The following is a 20875-nucleotide window of genomic DNA, read 5'->3' as shown; positions in this document are numbered from 1 at the left end:
AGAGAGATGCTGTTGTTGTAGAAATTCCTTTCTGAGGGTTCAGGATTGACAACAGAGGTTTGTGGTCAGTGATAAGTGTGAACTCCCGACCATAGATGTACGTGTGAAATTTTTTTGTGGCCCATACCATGGCCAAAGCTTCCTTGTCTATCTGGGAGTAGTTTTGTTCTGCTGAGGTTAAAGACCTGGAGGCAAAAGAAATGGGGCGCTCTGTGCCATCTGGCATGACATGGGAAAGCACGGCACCTAGTCCATAAGGCGAGGCGTCACAAGCCAAGGTGACGGGTTTCTTTTTTTTTTTCCAAACAGAGAGTTTATTGAAAAACAAGTGCAGTACAAATAGGATAGTAATAAAAAAAGCAGTACGGTTAACAGCGAACATCATAAATTGTGTACAACAATACAGGCATTTCGTTTCAAACAATTGTCGTGACATGTGAGGAATATATGCATCTGGTATGTTAGGTACAGTCCATTCATGCCCGGCAGCAAATATTGATAAAATTGTAGGAGGACGTGTGAACTCAGGGCCCAGTGTGGCAATGGCCGTATCCTGAGCAATCCTATACATTCGTGTCCGGGCAACTCGCCTATCTGTCCCATATCTTACCGAACTTGGCAGGGTTCCCCCTATGCTTATAAAGTAGTTTGTGCAAGGGCACAATGGTGTTAACCTCCCGTAGCCATGCACTAAATGTTGGAGGGTCACTACGCATCCATGTCCTGGCTATTAATTTCCTGGCCACAAACAGCGTCTCCTGTAGAAAGATTTTCATGAATTTGTTCATCTCCCCATCCGGATAAATACCAAGGAGACACTGCTTGGGGTCCAGTTGTATAGGAGAACCCATCTTATCGTGAAGAAAGGCCACCACCTGTTGCCAGTACCCCCCGAGACGAGGACAGCTCCAAAGTAGGTGGAAAAAGGTGCCCACATCCGCTTTGCAAAGCGCACAGTCAGGGTTCGGTTCAGATTGGAACCTGGACAGTTTGATAGGTGTGAGGTAGGCCTGATGGATAATAAATGTTTGGTGACACCTGCCGACAGGTCTCCAGCGCCTCTCCCCATTTCTTATCCTCTATAGGCCCTACCTCCCTAGTCCAGCGGTCCTTTAGACCATAGGCTATCACAGTAGATGAGGGCTTGTGCAGCTCGGTGTAAAAAAGCGAAATTAAGTGAGAAGGTTCTTGGCATTTGATCAGGTCTAGTAGCAACACAGGTTCCAGGCTCGGTGGAGCCCCGGAGAACTGGGCGCGGAACGCATGGGTCAGCTGTAAATACCTATAATACATGTGGGCAGGGAGGGAGAACTGTTCTCGTAGGTCGGTGAAAGACCTCAGGGTTCCCCCCGCCATTATATGTCTCAACAGGAACACACCCCGCCCGCTCCACAAAGAGGAGTCAGGCAGCGAGCAGAACTCCTGAAGAGACCTATTGTGCCACAGTGGGGTGAAGTCATGAAGGGAAGGGCCCTGGAGCCTGTGCATCACCACCTCCCAAACCCGGCTGTAATGGAAGAGCAAGGACGCAGGGTCCATTTGCTCCACCGCTCCCCTTGTACCTCGCAGTATGGCAGTCAGTGGGTCCTGGGAGTGATGAGTCCACGCCGGGCACAACAAGATCAGGAACCGTTCTCCATCAGTCTTGTCAATATGAAACATCTGGGAGAGCTGCAATGCCAGATAGTAAAGGTTGAAATCCGGAAGCGCCAGGCCCCCCAGATCGGTTGGGTTTTTAAGCTTTCTCCAGGAAATCTTATGCCTGCTCGATCCCCAGACAAAGGCCTTGAGGAGCGACTCCAGTTGTTTGAAATGTTTCAGGGCTAGATATACCGGGGAGTGCCACACAACGTATAACACTTTAGGGAGGAGAACCATTTTAATCAAATTTACTCGACCCATAACCCCCAGGGGTAGTTTGGACCATACCTGAATTTTGGATTTTATCAGAGGGAACAGAGGTTGGATGTTATCTGTAACATAGTCCCGCGGGTTCTTTGTCACCTGTACCCCCAGATATTTAAACCGGGGGACACATTTTAGGACCGGGTTCGCAGGGGTCACCGCGGAAGGGGCAACGTCTATAGGGAGTACTTGTGTTTTGTCCCAATTGATCTGGAGGCCGGAGAATCTCCCGAAGCGTTCAATAAGGGAAAGGGCTGACAGCAGGGAGTTATCCGGGTCCTCCAGGTAAAGCAGGGTATCATCTGCGTACATGCTGATCTTTTCCGTGAGGGAGCCTCTACGGAAGCCACGGATATCAGGGTTGTCCCTAATGGCTATTGCCAGAGGCTCCGCCGCCAGGGCATAGAGCAGGGGGGACAAGGGACACCCCTGGCGGGTGCCCTTGGAAAGGGAAAACTCTGACGAGGTCCATCCGTTAGCCAGGACCTTCACGACCGGCGCACTGTAGAGTAGCTGTACCTATCTTGTGAATTTGGGTCCAAAGCCATATCTCCCGAGGCATGCCCACAAGAAGGGCCACTCAACCGAATCGAAAGCTTTGGCCGTGTCCAGTGTCACCACAACCCTCCTCCCTGAATTGTCATGATCGGCTTGAAGGTTCATGAAGAGACGACGCAGATTAAAAGAGGTGTTCCTACCCGGCAAAAAACCTGCCTGATCAGGGTGGATGAGGGTCAGAATAACTTGATTGAGGCGGATAGACAGAATTTTAGCAAGGATTTTCACATCCACCTGGAGGAGGGAGATGGGGCGATATGACTCCGGAAGGTGGGGATCTTTAGCTGGCTTAGGGATAAGGACTATCAGCACCTCTCTCATTGTCGGGGGGAGCTCTCGATCTTCAAAAAGTTGGTTAAAGAGTGCCAGGAGTTTGGGTAAAAGGAGCTCCGAGTATTGGGCATAAAATTCCACTGGGAGTCCATCAAGCCCCGGGGACTTCGATCTGGGGAACCTGGACACAGCCTCCGCAATCTCATGCGCGGTGAGCGGCGCCTCCAACAACGCCACTTGTTCGGGTGATAACTGCGGAAAATCGACCGTCTGTAGAAAAGAGTGCATGTCCGAGTGGTCAGCTGGGGCACGGGAGGTATAAAGGTCACTGAAAAAAGTGCGGAACCTGTCCGCAACCTGCGGGGGGTCGTTCAGGGGGCGCCACAATCAGTTGTCAGGGAGATTACAACCGGGGGGCGGTCTTCACAATGAACTAAATAAGCAAGAAGCTTTCCCGCACGTTCGCCATGAGCGAACAGTCGTTGCCTCTGAAAGAATAACTTCGTCTTCGCTCGTTCATACTCTAACTGGGATACTAGCTTGGATTTCAGTTTGTATTGTGATTCATTGGCCTGAGATGGGTCCGCCAAAAAAGCGCTCTCGGCCGAGGCGAGGTTGGCCGTTGCCCGGGAGTAGGCCGCCGCTGAGTCTGCTTTAATAGCCTTGACTCGAGATTGCAGGGTGGTTCTGGCGTGCAACTTGAAGGCTTCCCACACTGCCCCCGAGGAGGCAGTGCGGTCGTTGTCCGCGAAGAACTGACACCAGGAGTCTGCAAGCCCGCCATCCTCAGCCAGCAGGGTCAACCACGCCGGGTTGAGCCTCCACGTCAGCGGCGGCCGACTGTGGGGCAAAGACAACACCACCCAATAAGGACAGTGATCTGACAGAGATCTAGGGGAAAACCCAGCCTTAAGTAATCTAGGGAGCAGGGGCTGGGACACCAGTATCAGGTCAATTCTGGACATAGTGTGATGGGAGGCCGAGAAACAGGAGAACGATCGCTGGGAGGGGTACAGTGCACGCCACGTGTCCTGAAGACCACAACTATTCATCATCCTGGCAAATCTAGTGCCACCGACCGGGGCCTGCGGCTGGAGTGCGGTACCTAATCTATCCAGAGTAGGATCTAGGACATTGTTGAAGTCACCGACCCACACAGCCAGCAAGGCCGGGTGCTGAGCCATAAAGGCAAAGCCCTCCAGCAAAACAGAGCCACGGAACGGGGGCAGCATATAATAAGCCAGTATGAGCATAGGTTCACCAAATACAGAGACCCGTAAAAAAAAAAACGTATCTACCATGAGGGTCGACATGAGACCCCAGAAGCTGAAAGTGAATGGGCTTCGCCACCAATACAGCCACTCCTCGGGAATGGGAGGTGTAAGCCGAGTGGTAGACCCACCCCACCCATGGGCGTTTGAGTGACAGCTGCATACTTCCATCCAGATGTGTCTCGACCAATACCAATATTTCCGCCCGCAGCTGCTTGAGGGTGTTAAATATAGCCGTCCTCTTAATCTTATCCCTCATACCCCTTATGTTCCACGTTGAAATTTTCAAGGTGGCCGTACCCATTGAACCAGACAAAAAAATATTCAAGCTCCCGGGATCTCAGTCACAGCCTCGTTACCCACAAAAGAACAGCTGTAGACAGAAAGCCACAGAGGGCACATCATGGTTATGATAAAATACACGAGTGGTACCTTAGTGAAAGACGGGTTTCTTTAAATCATAGTGGACCAGAACTCGAGAAGACAGAATGAGTTCTTTGGAAAGCCGAAAGGCTTCTTCACATTTTTCTGTCCAAATCCATTTAGCTTTTGCATCCAGTAAGCGATGTAATGGGTAGAGCTGGTGTGCTAGGTTTGGCAAGAAACGGTGGTAGTAATTTAGGAGGCCAAGGTAAGATCTGAGCTGTGTGACATTCTGTGGAGTAGGGGCATGGGTAAGGGCTTTAACCTTTTCTTCAGTAGTGTGTAACCCATGTCGGGCACAAAATTCCAGCCGAGACTTAAGAAATTCGCATTTTGAAAGATTGACACGTAAACCATACTTTTGGAGTCTCTTTAGCACCGCTTCCACATTCTTTCTATGTTCTTCATCAGTGGGACTGGTGATGAGCATGTCATCTAGTAGACATTGAGTGAAAGGTATGCCTGCCAGGACCTCATCCATGATCCGCTGCCAGATGGCTGGCGCTGGGGCAATGCCGAAAACCATGCGGTTATATTGGAATAAACCTTTATGTGTGTTAATGGTCAACAGATGGCGTGAATCTGGGTGTACTTGCAGTTGCAGGTAAGCTTGCTTTAAGTCTATTTTTGTAAACTTTTGCCCCCCAGCCAGTGAGCTAAATAGATCTTCAAGTCGAGGCAATGGGTATTGATCCACAAGAAGTTGGTTGTTCAGGGCAACCCTGAAATCCCCACAAATCCTAATGTCTCCATTCTTTTTCTTGACAGGCACAATTGGTTATGCCCATTCACTTCTATCAACTTTTGATGTTTTCAGCCAATTGGTGGTCCAGCTCTGCTTCCACTTTCTTCCGTAAGGCAAAAGGTACTGATCTTGCCTTACAAAAACGAGGTGTAGCACCAGGCTTCAAGAGGAGGTGGGCCATCTTCCCTTTTACAGTGCCCAAAGAGTCCTCAAAAACCTCCTTAAAGCAAGACTTCAGGGATTCCACCCAATGGTCTGTTTCAGAAAGCAATGTACATTGGGCAATGGTAAAAGGAGGCATGCCCAGGGCTTTGATCCAGTCTGTACCGTACAACGGAGGACCTCCTTCATGTACAACATAAAGGCGCAGAGTTTGACTGCGGTTGCCCAATGTAACAAGGGGTTTCACGTAACTCAAGGGTTGTAGTAGTTCCTTGCTGTAGATTTGTAGTGTGAGATTTGTAGGTTGGAGCGGTAGGGACAGACCCGATGCCTTTAAATCAGACCATAAAATGACAGACACAGCCGCCCCTGTATCAACATCCATGGAGACAGGACAGCCATTGAGTGTGACATCCACTTTTATCGCAGGAGTACTCCCAGCTACTCGAAACAGTCCAACATGCTGGACACAGGTCTCCTCATCAGAGCTGAAGCCATTATTATCTGCATCCACACGAAACGTCTGTGTACGTCTACCTCTTGTGGTACCGTTCAGGGAGCGGGAGCTGCGGCAAACACGCCCAATATGACCAGTCTTTCCACAGAGAAAATAAACGACATCCTTGAACTTGCAAGCAGGTACACGGTAGCAAGTTGGCGTCCTAGAGACAGAAGAAGTAGGGTGGCGAGACTTAGGTTGATTTGGGGACGTTGTCTTGGTGTCGGGTGATAGCAGTGTGGAATATTTCCTCACCCTGGTTCGCAGGAGTGTCAGGTGGTGCCTTCAGTAGGATGGCATCTCGTGTAGCCAACTCCATGACCGTAGCAAGGTCAGTGGCTTTCGTGAGAGTCAGGTCGGGTTCTGTGAGTAAACGTTTCTGTATGGCTGGGTCGCAGAGTCCCATGACAAACATGTCGCGCAGAGCTGTCTGCAGGTAGTCTCCAAACTGACAAGTGGCAGCTAGTTTACGTAAAGCAATGATAAATGTCTTTATGTCCTGCTGCCTCCTACTGTAGAATTTAAACCGCTCTGCGATTTCTAACGGCTTTGGGTTGTAGTGTGCATGTAGCATCTGAATTAACTCCGGCAGGGGCTGAGAGGCCGGCTTGTCTGGAGAAATGAGATCTCTGAGAGTACCATATGCAGCTTGTCCCAATGCTGTGATGAAAACTACAACTTTGTTTTCTACAGCCACACTATTTGCTTCCATATACTGCTCCAGCCTCTCCACATAGGAGCTCCATGACTCAGCAGCAGGATCAAATGGTTGAATAAACCCTATGAAGGCCATGTGTGCTAAAATCCACAATCCTCGTCGCCACTGTTATGTCCCTTAGACAAGAGGGTGCCTATCTGCTCAGCAAGTTACACACAGGCTGGATTTACTTCTTAACCAGGAGAGCTTTATTACTCACTCAGAGACATGCTGACATGAGGAGTCATAATATAACAGCTTCTGTTCCTAACAGATGTAATCTCTTCTCTGTACCATGCTCCTGCTTCCAGGCTCCACACACTGAGTCTGACTTCCTGGTACAGCCCCTTCCCCATCATGCATCAGGAGAAAAGGGGAAAGGTCACAGCTATACTGCACAAACATCACAGTATGTGTGTATGTATGTATGTATATGTATGTGTGTGTATATGTATGTGTGTATGCATGTGTATATGTATGTGTATGTATGTGTATATGTATGTGTGTATGTATGTATGTATGTATGTGTATATGTAGGTGTGTATGTATGTGTATATGTATGTGTGTATGTATCTGTGTGTATATGTATGTGTGTGTATGTATGTGTGTATGTATGTGTATATGTATGTGTGTATGTATGTGTGTGTGTATATGTGTAGCCCTTCAGAAGGTTGTGGTGGAGAACTGAGCCGCCGCTGTGAGGCTTTCTAGGATTGTAGACGGCAAACAGAGAGAAACAGGACATTGCAGCTACGAGCAGGTCCCATAGGGATCGGATCATTGGGAGAGTCCCGATGGGAATAGATCTTACAGGCTTCACTAACAGAGCTATCTGGTAAGCGTGTTTACTTGGGTGTCTCACACGCGGTGAGGTGGAGGTGCATACAGAGCAGTGTTGTTCACACCGGGATTTTATATTCCATAGCAACCCCACATGAAGTTCTGGTGGTGATGGACTTTCTTTATCACGGACTCTGATTCTGTTTTTACACATTTTACATATTTTATAATTCCTTTGTAAGAAACTTATGACTGTATGCGAAAGGTTTAGTCATCCAATCATATCAAGTGTTTGGTTTTAGGTATAGCGCTGCTTGTGCTTATTTTTCAATACGCACCTATATACAGTTTACCCTTATTTAGGCGGCTGCTTCTTTTATTATTGTTGTGCAGGAGCACACCTGTGTACAAGTACAGAGCGCTGGGTGATTGAGCTTTACGTTTTGTCTTGGTGCTCGGCCCTTCTTCTGGTATGTGTGTGTATATATGTATGTGTATATGTAGGTGTGTATGTAAGTATTGTGTATGTATGTATGTATATATGTGTGTGTATATGTGTGTGTATATATATATATATATATATATATATATATATATATATATGTGTGTGTGTGTGTGTGTGTGTGTATGTATGTATGTATGTGTATATGTATGTGTGTGTGTATGTTTATGTGTATGTGTGTGTATGTATGTGTGTATGTATGTTACTTTTATTCAGAAATGCTTTTTTTAGGGCTTGTTTGTGATAGCAACAAGGACTGCTGCTCCTCTGAAAAGCAATCCATGCTCAGGTCACTTTACAGCAGCATTTCTACAGGCAGTAAAGAGGCATTATGTTGCCTCCTCCCCAACTGTTTTAAGCCTGTAAATGCAACATCACTACACGCTACCATGCACTGCACATAGTTGCGGGAAAGCTGCAGTGCAGCCCCATTCACCATGGGTATACCTCAACCGCCACCACATGTGTACACCCCCAGCTGCTGCCTCTGCAGCTAAACGGGGAGAAGTTGGGGGTGGTAAAAACAGCTCAACCACGTGGTTTGACAACCCCTCCAACCTGATATGTGAATGAGCCCTTGGTTCACATCTGCATGGCTGCGTGCTGCCTGTAGGCTTCCCTACCCGCAGAAATGCATAGAAAGAAGTCCCTGACCCTTTTTTTTTTTTAATTATGCCAAACCAAAATCGCCCTATGTTTGCCAATGTGTGAGGTACCATTAGGAAATATTGACAACCCTAAAGAGCAAAACATTTGTGTGCGTGTGTCAGGAACAAGGGCGATTTTGCAGGTGTTCAGCGACATACAGTAACGAAAACTGGACCTTGGACAGGGGTGCCTCGGCACTGAAAATACTTTTCAAGGGTGCCCTGACTGGAAAAAGGTTGAGAAACACTGGGCTAGACAATGGCACCCTGACTGCCATTAGGTATTGGGATGAAATCCTTGGACCCATTGTCAGACCCTATGCTGGTGCAGTGGGTCCTGGGTTCCTCCTGGTACACGACAATGTCCAGCCTCCTGTTGTGAGAGTATGCAGCCAGTTCCTGGAGGATGAAGAAATTGATACCACTGAATGGCCCCCACGCTCGCCTGACCTGAATCTAATAGAACACCTCTGGGACATTCTGTTTCAGTCCATCCGATGCCGCCAGGTTACACCTCAGTCTGTTCAGGAGCTCAGTGATGTCCTGGTCCAGATCTGGGAGGAAATACCCCAGGACACCATCCGTCGTCTCATTTGGAGCATGCCCCGACGTAGTCAGGCATGCATACAAGCACGTGGGGGCCATACACACTACTGAGGACCATTCTGAGGTCCTGCAATGACATTTCAGCAAAATGGACTCACCTGCTGCATCATTTTTTCACTTTGATTTTTGGCGTGTATTTAGGTTTAGACCTCTGTAGGGCAATAAGTTTCATTTCTATCAAACTATGTGGCATCCTTTCCTTCCTAACACATTACCCAGTCCATACCAGTATAGATCCTAACACATTACCCAGTCCATACCAGTATAGATCCTAACACATTACCCAGTCCATACCAGTATAGATCCTAACACATTACCCAGTCCATACCAGTATAGATCATAACACATTACCCAGTCCATACCAGTATAGATCCTAACACATTGCCCAGTCCATACCAGTATAGATCCTAACACATTACCCAGTCCATACCAGTATAGATCCTAACACATTACCCAGTCCATACCAGTACAGATCCTAACACATTACCCAGTCCATACCAGTATAGATCATAACACATTCCCCAGTCCATACCAGTATAGATCCTAACACATTGCCCAGTCCATACCAGTATAGATCCTAACGCATTACCCAGTCCATACCAGTATAAATATCCAGCATGATATTTTTCCTCATTGAGATCTGATGTGTTTTCAAAGTGTTCCTTTCATTCTTTGGAGCAGTGTATGTTGGTCGAGCATTTCAAAGTGTAAAAGAGATCTGTGGTGGAACTGGGTGCAATCACAACACCAAACTATGACAACTAACCAGATCAATGATACCACCCAACCAAACATCACTAAGTAAGCTTTAACCCATTCTTCCATAATTACCCGAGCTGATAGCTGGAGAAGTTTCTTCCTCTTTAATTGCGTCCATCATCCCAACCTCCTCTGTAAAATGCTGATCACCCCTCACATACGTCTTTTCCTTTATAACCTCAATTTGTACATTTATCAGATCTTCATCCTAAACCAACAAAATGGCAGAAATAATATTAAATACAAAAAAATAATAATAATAGAAGAATGATATCTCTTATGGTTTGGGATCACTTTCCTACATTCTCATCTACCTGATGATGATGAGGGATGGTGTGATCTTCCTGTGTGGAATCCTGGGAATACGGAGGACGGGGACATCTCTCTGGTGGGTTTCTGTAACTGGATGGCTCCACCATGGTGTCCTGGTACTGCTTTCTGTGACCATTTGCAAACTCTGCCTCCTCCATTACAAAATCCTCATCATCCTCCTCTTTTATCTCTTCTTTAGTATTAACTTGTGTGGAATCCCGGGAATACAGAGGACGGGGACATCTCTCTGGTGGGTTCCCATTACTGGATCCATCTGTAGGAAACACACACACTGACTGAATACATTGTTTCTATGTGTTTATCAGATGATGGGGGATCTAGGTGGATCCTCCGTACTGCTCTCTCCTTTACAATAAAGTCTCCTCTTACCCGGTGATGTGAGGGGCGGCCGATTCTCCATCATGACGTCCTTGTAGAAGTGGATCTACAGATCCTCAAACATCAATCCATATACCCAAACAGTTTTTGTATTTAGTGGCCATCACTCACCTGTGCTGATGTCTGGAGAAGATTCCTCCTCTTTAACTTTGTCCATCATCCCAACCTCTTCCCTGAACCGCTGATCCTCCCTCACATACGTCTCTTCTTCCTCTTTAACCTCATCTTTTAGATCTATCAGATTTTCATTCTAAACAAACAAAATAGCAGGAAACGGTTTATTTAAAATGTGAGCACAAATAACCTTATACCTAAAAGTGGAATATATTTTCATACAGTGAGATCACTTTTACGATCTCGACTTCCATCTTCACCTACCTGATGATGGGGGATGGTGTGACCTTCCTGTGTGGAATCCCGGGAATACAGAGGACGGGGACATCTCTCTGGTGGGTTCCCATTACTGGATCCATCTGTAGGAAACACACACACTGACTGAATACATTGTTTCTATGTGTTTATCAGATGATGGGGGATCTAGGTGGAGCCTCCGTACTGCTCTCTCCTTTACAATAAAGTCTCCTCTTACCCGGTGATGTGAGGGGCGGCTGATTCTCCATCATGATATCCTTGTAGAGATCCTTGTGTCCTTCTAAATTCTCCCACTCCTCCATGGAGAAATAGACAGTGACATCCTGACACCTTATAGGAACCTGACACACACAATGATACAGTCACCATCCAGACACATCCCTTGTCTGTTACTGGATAATGTCCCAGAATTCCCAGCACTGCTCACCTCTCCTGTCAGTAGCTCCATCATCTTATTGGTGACTTCTAGAATCTTCTGCATGTTGTGTCTCTCAGGTTTTAAGGAGTCACATGGAGGCACTGTGATGGTCATATGATCCCCTGACTTCAGAAGAGGAAATCTCTGTATTGAGGAACATAGTTAGTGAGGTTGAAAAAAGACATCAGTCCATCCAGTTCAACCTATGATGTGTGTGTGTGTTTGCTATTAACCGTACATTGTATACCCCTGTATGTTGTACATTGTATACTCCTGCATGTTGTACATTGTATACCCCTGTATGTTGTTCATTGTATACCCCTGTATGTTGTACATTGTATACCCCTGTATGTTGTTCATTGTATACCCCTGTATGTTGTACATTGTATACCCCTGTATGTTGTGGTCTTTAATGTGCCCATCTAATAGTTTTTTGAAACTATCAATGCTCCCTGCTGATACCACTGTTTGCGGAAGAGAATTCCACATCCTTACTGCTCTTACAGTGAAGAACCCCCTGCGTATTTTAAGGTTAAAACGCCTTTCCTCTAGTTTTAGTGAGTGGCCACGTGTCTTATTTAGTGTTGAGCGAACACGGACTGTATTATTCGTGTTCGTACCGAATAATTGGATTTTTTGTACCCGAACACGGACACGGACACTTTACTGTATGTTCGGGTAAAAATCCGTGTTCGGTCGTTTTATTTCCGGGTTTTGCATGCTTTGGCGCTCTTTTCATGGCGGGCTTTCAACAGCCAATCAACAATTGTTTAACTGGTGTGCCTTAAGCCATCCCAGCCATGCCTGCAAATGTCTCAGTAGCTGTGATTGGCCGTCTGAAGCATGTGACCAAGTCTTTATAAGTTCGAGGCAGCCGCAGCGGCGTCATTATGCTGCTTAGATTCAGGGACAGAGCACACATCAACGTGCTGGCTGCTGATTAGGGAAAGATAGGCAGGAAAAAACCATTTGTGTCCGGATAGAATTGAGGGACAGGTCGGAGTGTTTAGGCAGGGCGAGTTGTAGGCATTTTAGGGATAGAGTCTGCTGAATTATATAGGGTCAGTGTCTTCTACAAACTACAATCGATATTGCTGTGTGGGGGGTGGGGTCTGCACTCAATCCTGATCTACGATCTCTTCTCAATCCTGTTAGGGACAGAGTCTGCTGAATTTTAGGGAAACTGTGTTCTACAAACTACAATCGATATTGCTGTGTGGTGTGGGATTGGAGATAGGCAGGTGTCAGTGATCCACATCCATTTTTCTGTGTGTGAGCTGCAGTGAACACAATCTTTTTGGGCTGCAGTGAACACAATCTTTTTGGGCTGCAGTGAACACAATCTTTTTGGGCTGCAGTGAACACAATCTTTTTGGGCTGCAGTGAACACAATCTTTTTGGGGTGCAGTGAACAAAATCTTTTTGGGGTGCAGTGAACACAATCCTTTTTGGTGTGCAGTGAACACAATCTTTGTGGGGTGCAGTGAACAAAATCCTTTGTGGGGTGCAGTGAACACAATCTTTTTGGGGTGCAGTGAACAAAATCCTTTTTGGGGTGCAGTGAACAACATCCTTTTTGGGGTGCAGTGAACACAATCTTTTTGGGGTGCAGTGAACAAAATCCTTTGTGGGGTGCAGTGAACACAATCTTTTTGGGGTGCAGTGAACACAATCTTTTTGGGGTGGAGTGAACAACATCCTTTTTGGGGTGCAGTGAACAAAATCCTTTTTGGGGTGCAGTGAACAAAATCATTTTTGGGGTGCAGTGAACACAATCTTTTTGGGGTGCAGTGAACACAATCTTTGTGGGGTGCAGTGAACACAATCTTTTTGGGGTGGAGTGAACAACATCCTTTTTGGGGTGCAGTGAACAACATCCTTTTTGGGGTGCAGTGAACACAATCTTTTTGGGGTGCAGTGAACACAATCTTTGTGGGGTACAGTGAACAGAATCTTTGTGGGGTGCAGTGAACACAATCTTTGGGGGGTACAGTGAACACAATCTTTGTGAGGTGCAGTGAACACAATCTTTGTGGGGTGCAGTGAACACAATCTTTGTGGGGTACAGTGAACACAATCTCATACTGAAGGTTTGAGGGTGCTGCCTGTTCCATACTCCCCCTACTCCTCATCTAGCCTTTTAGGGGTACAAACAATAGTAATTGGGGCCTAGTGTGGTTGTGTACGTGTGATATACATACACTTTTTTGGGATCATATTTTCTATTCCGCTATTTAATCAAAAACCTTTGGGGATCAGTTAAATTGGGGGATAGTCTGTGTTGGTACGTGTGAGAGAGATCCACCTTTCCAAGTTGTTGGGGTTCATCTCATACTTCTGAAGGTTTGAGGGTGCTGCCTGTTCCATACTCCCCCTACTCCTAGCCTTTTAGGGGTACAAACAATAGTAATTGGGGCCTAGTGTGGTTGTGTACGTGTGATATACATACACTTTTTTGGGATCATATTTTCTATTCCGCTATTTAATCAAAAACCTTTGGGGATCAGTTAAATTGGGGGATAGTCTGTGTTGGTACGTGTGAGAGAGATCCACCTTTCCAAGTTGTTGGGGTTCATCTCATACTTCTGAAGGTTTGAGGGTGCTGCCTGTTCCATACTCCCCCTACTCCTAGCCTTTTAGGGGTACAAACAATAGTAATTGGGGCCTAGTGTGGTTGTGTACGTGTGATATACATACACTTTTTTGGGATCATATTTTCTATTCCGCTATTTAATCAAAAACCTTTGGGGATCAGTTAAATTGGGGGATAGTCTGTGTTGGTACGTGTGAGAGAGATCCACCTTTCCAAGTTGTTGGGGTTCATCTCATACTTCTGAAGGTTTGAGGGTGCTGCCTGTTCCATACCCCCCCTACTCCTCATCTAGCCTTTTAGGGGTACAAACAATAGTAATTGGGGCCTAGTGTGGTTGTGTACGTGCGAGATACATACACTTTTTTTGATCATATTTCCTATTCCGCTATTCAATAAAAACCTTTGAGGATCAATTGAATTGCGGGATAGTCTGTGTCGGTACGTGTGAGAGAGATCCACCTTTCCAAGTTGTTGGGGTTCATCTCATACTTCTGAAGGTTTGAGGGTGCTGCCTGTTCCATACCCCCCCTACTCCTCATCTAGCCTTTTAGGGGTACAAACAATAGTAATTGGGGCCTAGTGTGGTTGTGTACGTGTGATATACATACACTTTTTTTGGATCATATTTTCTATTCCGCTATTTAATCAAAAACCTTTGGGGATCAGTTAAATTGGGGGATAGTCTGTGTCGGTACGTAAGAGAGAGATCCACCTTTCCAAGTTGTTGGGGTTCATCTCATACTTCTGAAGGTTTGAGGGTGCTGCCTGTTCCATACCCCCCCTACTCCTCATCTAGCCTTTTAGGGGTACAAACAATAGTAATTGGGGCCTAGTGTGGTTGTGTACGTGCGAGATACATACACTTTTTTTGATCATATTTCCTATTCCGCTATTCAATAAAAACCTTTGAGGATCAATTGAATTGCGGGATAGTCTGTGTCAGTACGTGTGAGAGAGATCCACCTTTCCAAGTTGTTGGGGTTCATCTCATACTTCTGAAGGTTTGAGGGTGCTGCCTGTTCCATACTCCCCCTACTCCTCATCTAGCCTTTTAGGGGTACAAACAATAGTAATTGGGGCCTAGTGTGGTTGTGTACGTGTGATATACATACACTTTTTTTGGATCATATTTTCTATTCCGCTATTTAATCAAAAACCTTTGGGGATCAGTTAAATTGGGGGATAGTCTGTGTTGGTACGTGTGAGAGAGATCCACCTTTCCAAGTTGTTGGGGTTCATCTCATACTTCTGAAGGTTTGAGGGTGCTGCCTGTTCCATACTCCCCCTACTCCTCATCTAGCCTTTTAGGGGTACAAACAATAGTAATTGGGGCCCAGTGTGGTTGTGTACGTGTGATATACATACACTTTTTTGGGATCATATTTTCTATTCCGCTATTTAATCAAAAACCTTTGGGGATCAGTTAAATTGGGGGATAGTCTGTGTCGGTACGTGTGAGAGAGATCCACCTTTCCAAGTTGTTGGGGTTCATCTCATACTTCTGAAGGTTTGAGGGTGCTGCCTGTTCCATACCCCCCCTACTCCTCATCTAGCCTTTTAGGGGTACAAACAATAGTAATTGGGGCCTAGTGTGGTTGTGTACGTGTGATATACATACACTTTTTTTGGATCATATTTTCTATTCCGCTATTTAATCAAAAACCTTTGGGGATCAGTTAAATTGGGGGATAGTCTGTGTCGGTACGTGTGAGAGAGATCCACCTTTCCAAGTTGTTGGGGTTCATCTCATACTTCTGAAGGTTTGAGGGTGCTGCCTGTTCCATACCCCCCCTACTCCTCATCTAGCCTTTTAGGGGTACAAACAATAGTAATTGGGGCCTAGTGTGGTTGTGTACGTGCGAGATACATACACTTTTTTTGATCATATTTCCTATTCCGCTATTCAATAAAAACCTTTGAGGATCAATTGAATTGCGGGATAGTCTGTGTCGGTACGTGTGAGAGAGATCCACCTTTCCAAGTTGTTGGGGTTCATCTCATACTTCTGAAGGTTTGAGGGTGCTGCCTGTTCCATACTCCCCCTACTCCTCATCTAGCCTTTTAGGGGTACAAACAATAGTAATTGGGGCCCAGTGTGGTTGTGTACGTGTGATATACATACACTTTTTTGGGATCATATTTTCTATTCCGCTATTTAATCAAAAACCTTTGGGGATCAGTTAAATTGGGGGATAGTCTGTGTCGGTACGTGTGAGAGAGATCCACCTTTCCAAGTTGTTGGGGTTCATCTCATACTTCTGAAGGTTTGAGGGTGCTGCCTGTTCCATACCCCCCCTACTCCTCATCTAGCCTTTTAGGGGTACAAACAATAGTAATTGGGGCCTAGTGTGGTTGTGTACGTGCGAGATACATACACTTTTTTTGATCATATTTCCTATTCCGCTATTCAATAAAAACCTTTGAGGATCAATTGAATTGCGGGATAGTCTGTGTCGGTACGTGTGAGAGAGATCCACCTTTCCAAGTTGTTGGGGTTCATCTCATACTTCTGAAGGTTTGAGGGTGCTGCCTGTTCCATACCCCCCCTACTCCTCATCTAGCCTTTTAGGGGTACAAACAATAGTAATTGGGGCCTAGTGTGGTTGTGTACGTGTGATATACATACACTTTTTTTGGATCATATTTTCTATTCCGCTATTTAATTTAACTGGGCCTCCATGCGAGACCTGTGTGCCTTGTTGCGCTGTTTTGAGTACTCCACCAACATGGCCAGTGGCAATGACGCCGTTCTCAGCTTAACTATCCCACTTCTATGCCTCCTTGAAAAAACAATTCGGGCGATGATGGAAGAGGATGTGGCACAGGATGAGGAGGAGGAGGAGGATGAAGAGGTAACATTTCCAAGGCTTTCAGGGCAGTCATTCGCAAGGGGCTCCGAGGGTGGGTTCCTGCACACGCAAACGCCAGGGACGCAATTGTCCAGCAGGGGCACAGTTCTGGAGGATGAGGAGGATGAGGAGGAGGAGGAGCTGGAGGAGGAGATGGAACCATGTTCACAGCAGGGTGGCACCCAGGCCAGCTCATGGCCATCACTGGTGCGTGGCTGGGGGGATACAGAGGACACGGACGATACACCTCCCACAGAGGACAGCCTTTCGTTGCCTCTGGGCAGCCTGGCACACATGAGCGATTACATGCTGCAGTGTCTCCACAACGACCGCCGAGTTGCCCACATTCTAACTTGTGCTGATTACTGGGTGGCCACGCTGCTGGATCCCCGTTACAAGGACAACGTACCGTCCTTAATTCACTCACTGGAGCGCGATCGCAAGATGCGCGAGTACAAGCGCACGCTGGTAGACGCCATGCTGCTGGCATTCCCATCTGACAGCGGGGCCACAGTGGAAGCACAAGGCAGAGGAGGAGGAGGAGGAGGTCGCCAACGCAACCAGGGCACCGCCAGCACCTCAGAAGGCAGGGTTAGCATGGCCGAAATGTGGAAAAGCTTTGTCAGCACGCCACAACAAACAGCAGCACCAGCAGCTCAGATGGAACGTCTTAGCAGGAGGCAGCATTTTACCAACATGGTGGAGCAGTATGTGTGCACACGCCTACATGTAGTGAATGACGGGTCTGCCCCCTTCAACTTCTGGGTCTCCAAATTGGGCACATGGCCCTTTACGCCTTGGAGGTGCTGGCGTGCCCTGCAGCCAGTGTATTATCTGAACGGGTATTTAGCACGGCTGGGGGCGTTATAACAGACAAGCGCAGCCGCCTGTCCAGAGACAATGTGGACAAGCTCACGTTCATTAAAATGAACCAGGCATGGATCCCACGGGACTTTTCCGTACCTTATGCAGAATAGCAATGGATACCGACCTTACCCACCCATTGTTCCATTTTTGCTCTTTCTCACTCTTTTGGGGTGTACCCTCATTTAAAATTTTTGAAAAGAAGCAGTGTTGGCTACCTCGTCCTCCTCCTCAGGGCCAGATTAATGTAGGGGCTATTGGAGCTGCAGCTCCAGGCCCCTACCTTTTATATAGGCCCCGGGTTGGCCATATTCACTGTTACCGCTCTTCTGTCACTTGTAAACACAGAAGTCTGGCTTCTATGCTCGCTTCCCCAGGCAGCACCCTCAGAACCTCCCCACACAGCGTGAAGGCCGGACAAGGAGGGACAGTTGGCGATGCATGGATGTGTTTATGGGCTTCAGAGACAGCATCCCATGTTGAATTAGGCATGCATGGCTGCACCCTTCCTCCTCTGGGTGCATGGCAAGGCACGGCCCTTAAGGCCCTTCAAAATCCTCAGCACCAAGCCCATGATGCTGTTAATCCGGCCCTGGTCCTCCTCCACCGCCGCTTCCACCTACACCGCCCATAGGTGTGCGCAGCCTATTGCATTAAGGTGTGCACCCCAAAGTTGAAATACACATGCATGTGTTTGCCAGCAGGGAGAGTAATGTATCGGGGCCATGTACCTGTAGGCAAGGAGAAATAGAGCAGAGCAGGTCCCAGGGAGATCTTTCCCATCTCCTCACTGGCAATGCTATGTGCCCTAGGTGATTAGGGTGTGCCCAGGCACACCCAGCACACCCTGTGCGCACGCCTATGTCACCGCCACATCCACCACCACCTCAACCTCCCTCCTACTCCATATGGGCCTCGTCCTTCAGAGATGAAGAAGAACATTGTTTTATTTTTCTGTTTTTTTTTGTTGTTTTAAGTTATTTCCCTATCCACATTTGTTTGCAGAGCACTTGCCATGCTCTTAATTACGTTTTGCTGCCATTTGCAGCACTCTAGCCCTTTCCTTTGGTGTTTTAGAGCCATTTTAGTGCCTTAAAGTTCGGGTCCCCATTGACTTCAATGGGGTTCGGTGTCCGGGAAAAGTTCGGTAAAAGTCCGGGACACGGACCCGGACTTTTTTTTAAAGTTCGGCCGAACCCGTCGAACACGGACATCTAGGTGTTCGCTCAACCCTAGTCTTATTGTATTCCCTTTCTCTGAATAGGTTTTTCCATATGCTAGGGTTTCCAGTACAATATTTGTACATTGATATCATATCCCCCCTCAAGCGTCTCTTCTCCAGAGAGAATAAGTTCAATGCTTGTAGTCTTTCCTCATAGCTGATGTCCTCCATTCCCCTAATTATTTTTGTTGCCCTTCTCTGGACTCTCTCCAGTTACAGCACATCCTTCCTGAGGACCAGTGCCCAGATAGGAATATCATGTTAAAATCCCAGAATCCTCGTCACCTCTCTGGTCAGGTCTGTGTTTTATTAATAGAGATAAGAGTGATGTCATGTGACCTCCCAGAATCCTCCTCACCTCTCCGGTCAGCAGGTAGATGATCTCCAGGGTGAGGTTTAGTATCTTCTCAGTCATGTAACTCCGGTCCTCCTCCATCCTTATTGGTGCCATCATCTATGAAGGTTTCCCTGTAGACAGATAATATTGATAATGGAGAATTATCTGGATTGGTATTGCTTGTACAATAATAGGATGAGGATATCAGGAGGTAATATGAAGGTTTGTGTGGATTTTAGCTCTATGGTCTCAGTGAGAAAATATTTAATCTGGACAGTTTAGTGTTTTCTATGATTCTTGGGGTCCAGGATTCTCGTAAAATTTGGCCACCTGGATCACAAATTCCATTCTTTATGTTGGGTATGAGATGAGAATCAGGATAAAGGTCAGGACAAGCAACAGACGAGAGCATCCAAGAGATGAAGCCGGGGTCACTACACAGAAAATCAATGCAAGGAAACAACAGGCAGGACGAGGAATAGCAAGAAGGAGTTCAGAGATAAATGAGAATATTGCTCAGCCAATGGGAGATTATCTCAGCATGACTTACATAATGAAGGAGATGAGGGGGAGGGGAGGTGATCATAGATACATGGAAATTCAGCTGGTTCAGAAGGGATCGGTCACATTTCCATCCATGTGTGGTCACTGCCGGATAAAAGTCACTCGATCAGCGGCTGCAGCCAATAGCTTCATCACTGATCTGTGTATTCTGAGAGCGGAGGAGCGCCCCCATTGTCAGAATACAATCGTGCAGCAGGGAGGATTCCCCCATCCCCCTCCAATGTGTCGATGGGGAATAAGTGTAGCTTTTTTTACTCATCCCGCTGGCTGAACGATAAAACTGAACCATGTATTGTCAGCTTTAGAAGCAAGATATATTATTCATCAACTGATCTCCCTGAAGGGGTTAATCTAGGTTTCCACACTATATATGTGTGTATCATCATCTGCTGGAGATAAAAGAGGTCACAGTGATTATGGAGGAAGAGGACGGACATGACGGGGGGGGGGGGGGATTACTGGGTGTAAATAGAAAATAAGATCCTATTACCTCCTCTGCTGCCTCTTCCATCCATCAACGTCTCCTCTCTACTTCCTCCCAACTCACCCGGAACTTCCTGTGTGTACCTGACATCACTTCCTGTCTGTACCTGACATCACTTCCTGTCTGTATTCCATAGAGACATCCTGTCTGGGTAGAAGTGAGATCACCACCTTGTGGAGCTCAGAGGAACTGCAGCCCTGAGAAACCTCTTGGCCTTATGCTGTGTGCATGTACTGTATATCCTTATAGATGGGTCATCTCCACTCCCACCAAGGGGGAGAGAAACATATTACTGCCCAGGGGGAGACATTTTGGCACCTTTGATTTGGCAGTAAAATTGATTGCAGATTTAGTTATGTAGAACATCTGTTATATGGATTCAAAGAACTCCAGCCGAGATTAAAGGGTGGAAATGTCTCCTGATCCCCCGATTTGGGCAATTATGTCACCAATATAAATGGAAAACACCCGCGCTATGTGTAACAACTCAAATACCTACAAAAATAACTTCTACCAGACTGCTGCTGTAACAAAGGTAAGCATTCCCTTTATCAACTAGAAGAACATTATGTGTCACAGCGCTGTCCTATTGTGTGTGCACATAAATTATCACAAATACACTAAAATATGTGGA

The 20875-nt window shown here is 46.6% G+C and overlaps 2 protein-coding genes across 2 annotated transcripts in view; one reads left to right on the top strand and one right to left on the bottom strand.

The window, feature by feature from the left end:
• The window catches only part of LOC309545764 (uncharacterized protein), a gene marked incomplete at its 5' end in the record, with an annotated part of 733676 nt that overhangs the window by 429832 nt on the left and 282969 nt on the right, over positions 1-20875 (top strand). The window lies entirely within an intron of this gene.
• Positions 10744-19326, bottom strand: LOC309545787 (gastrula zinc finger protein XlCGF66.1-like). Its single transcript, XM_082245138.1, has 4 exons — positions 19215-19326; positions 11338-11472; positions 11128-11251; positions 10744-11011 (listed from the first exon to the last, which is right to left on the bottom strand). The coding sequence occupies exons 1-4, from the start codon at positions 19308-19310 to the stop codon at positions 10869-10871; spliced, it is 498 nt and encodes a 165-aa protein (XP_082101264.1). The 5' UTR covers positions 19311-19326; the 3' UTR covers positions 10744-10868.

The sequence above is a fragment of the Pelophylax lessonae genome (genome assembly GCF_965119305.1).
Source record: "Pelophylax lessonae genome assembly, chromosome: 2".
NCBI lineage: Eukaryota > Metazoa > Chordata > Amphibia > Anura > Ranidae > Pelophylax > Pelophylax lessonae.
The sequence above is the reverse complement of the archived record's forward strand: the minus strand, read 5'-3'. Positions and strand labels throughout refer to the sequence as shown.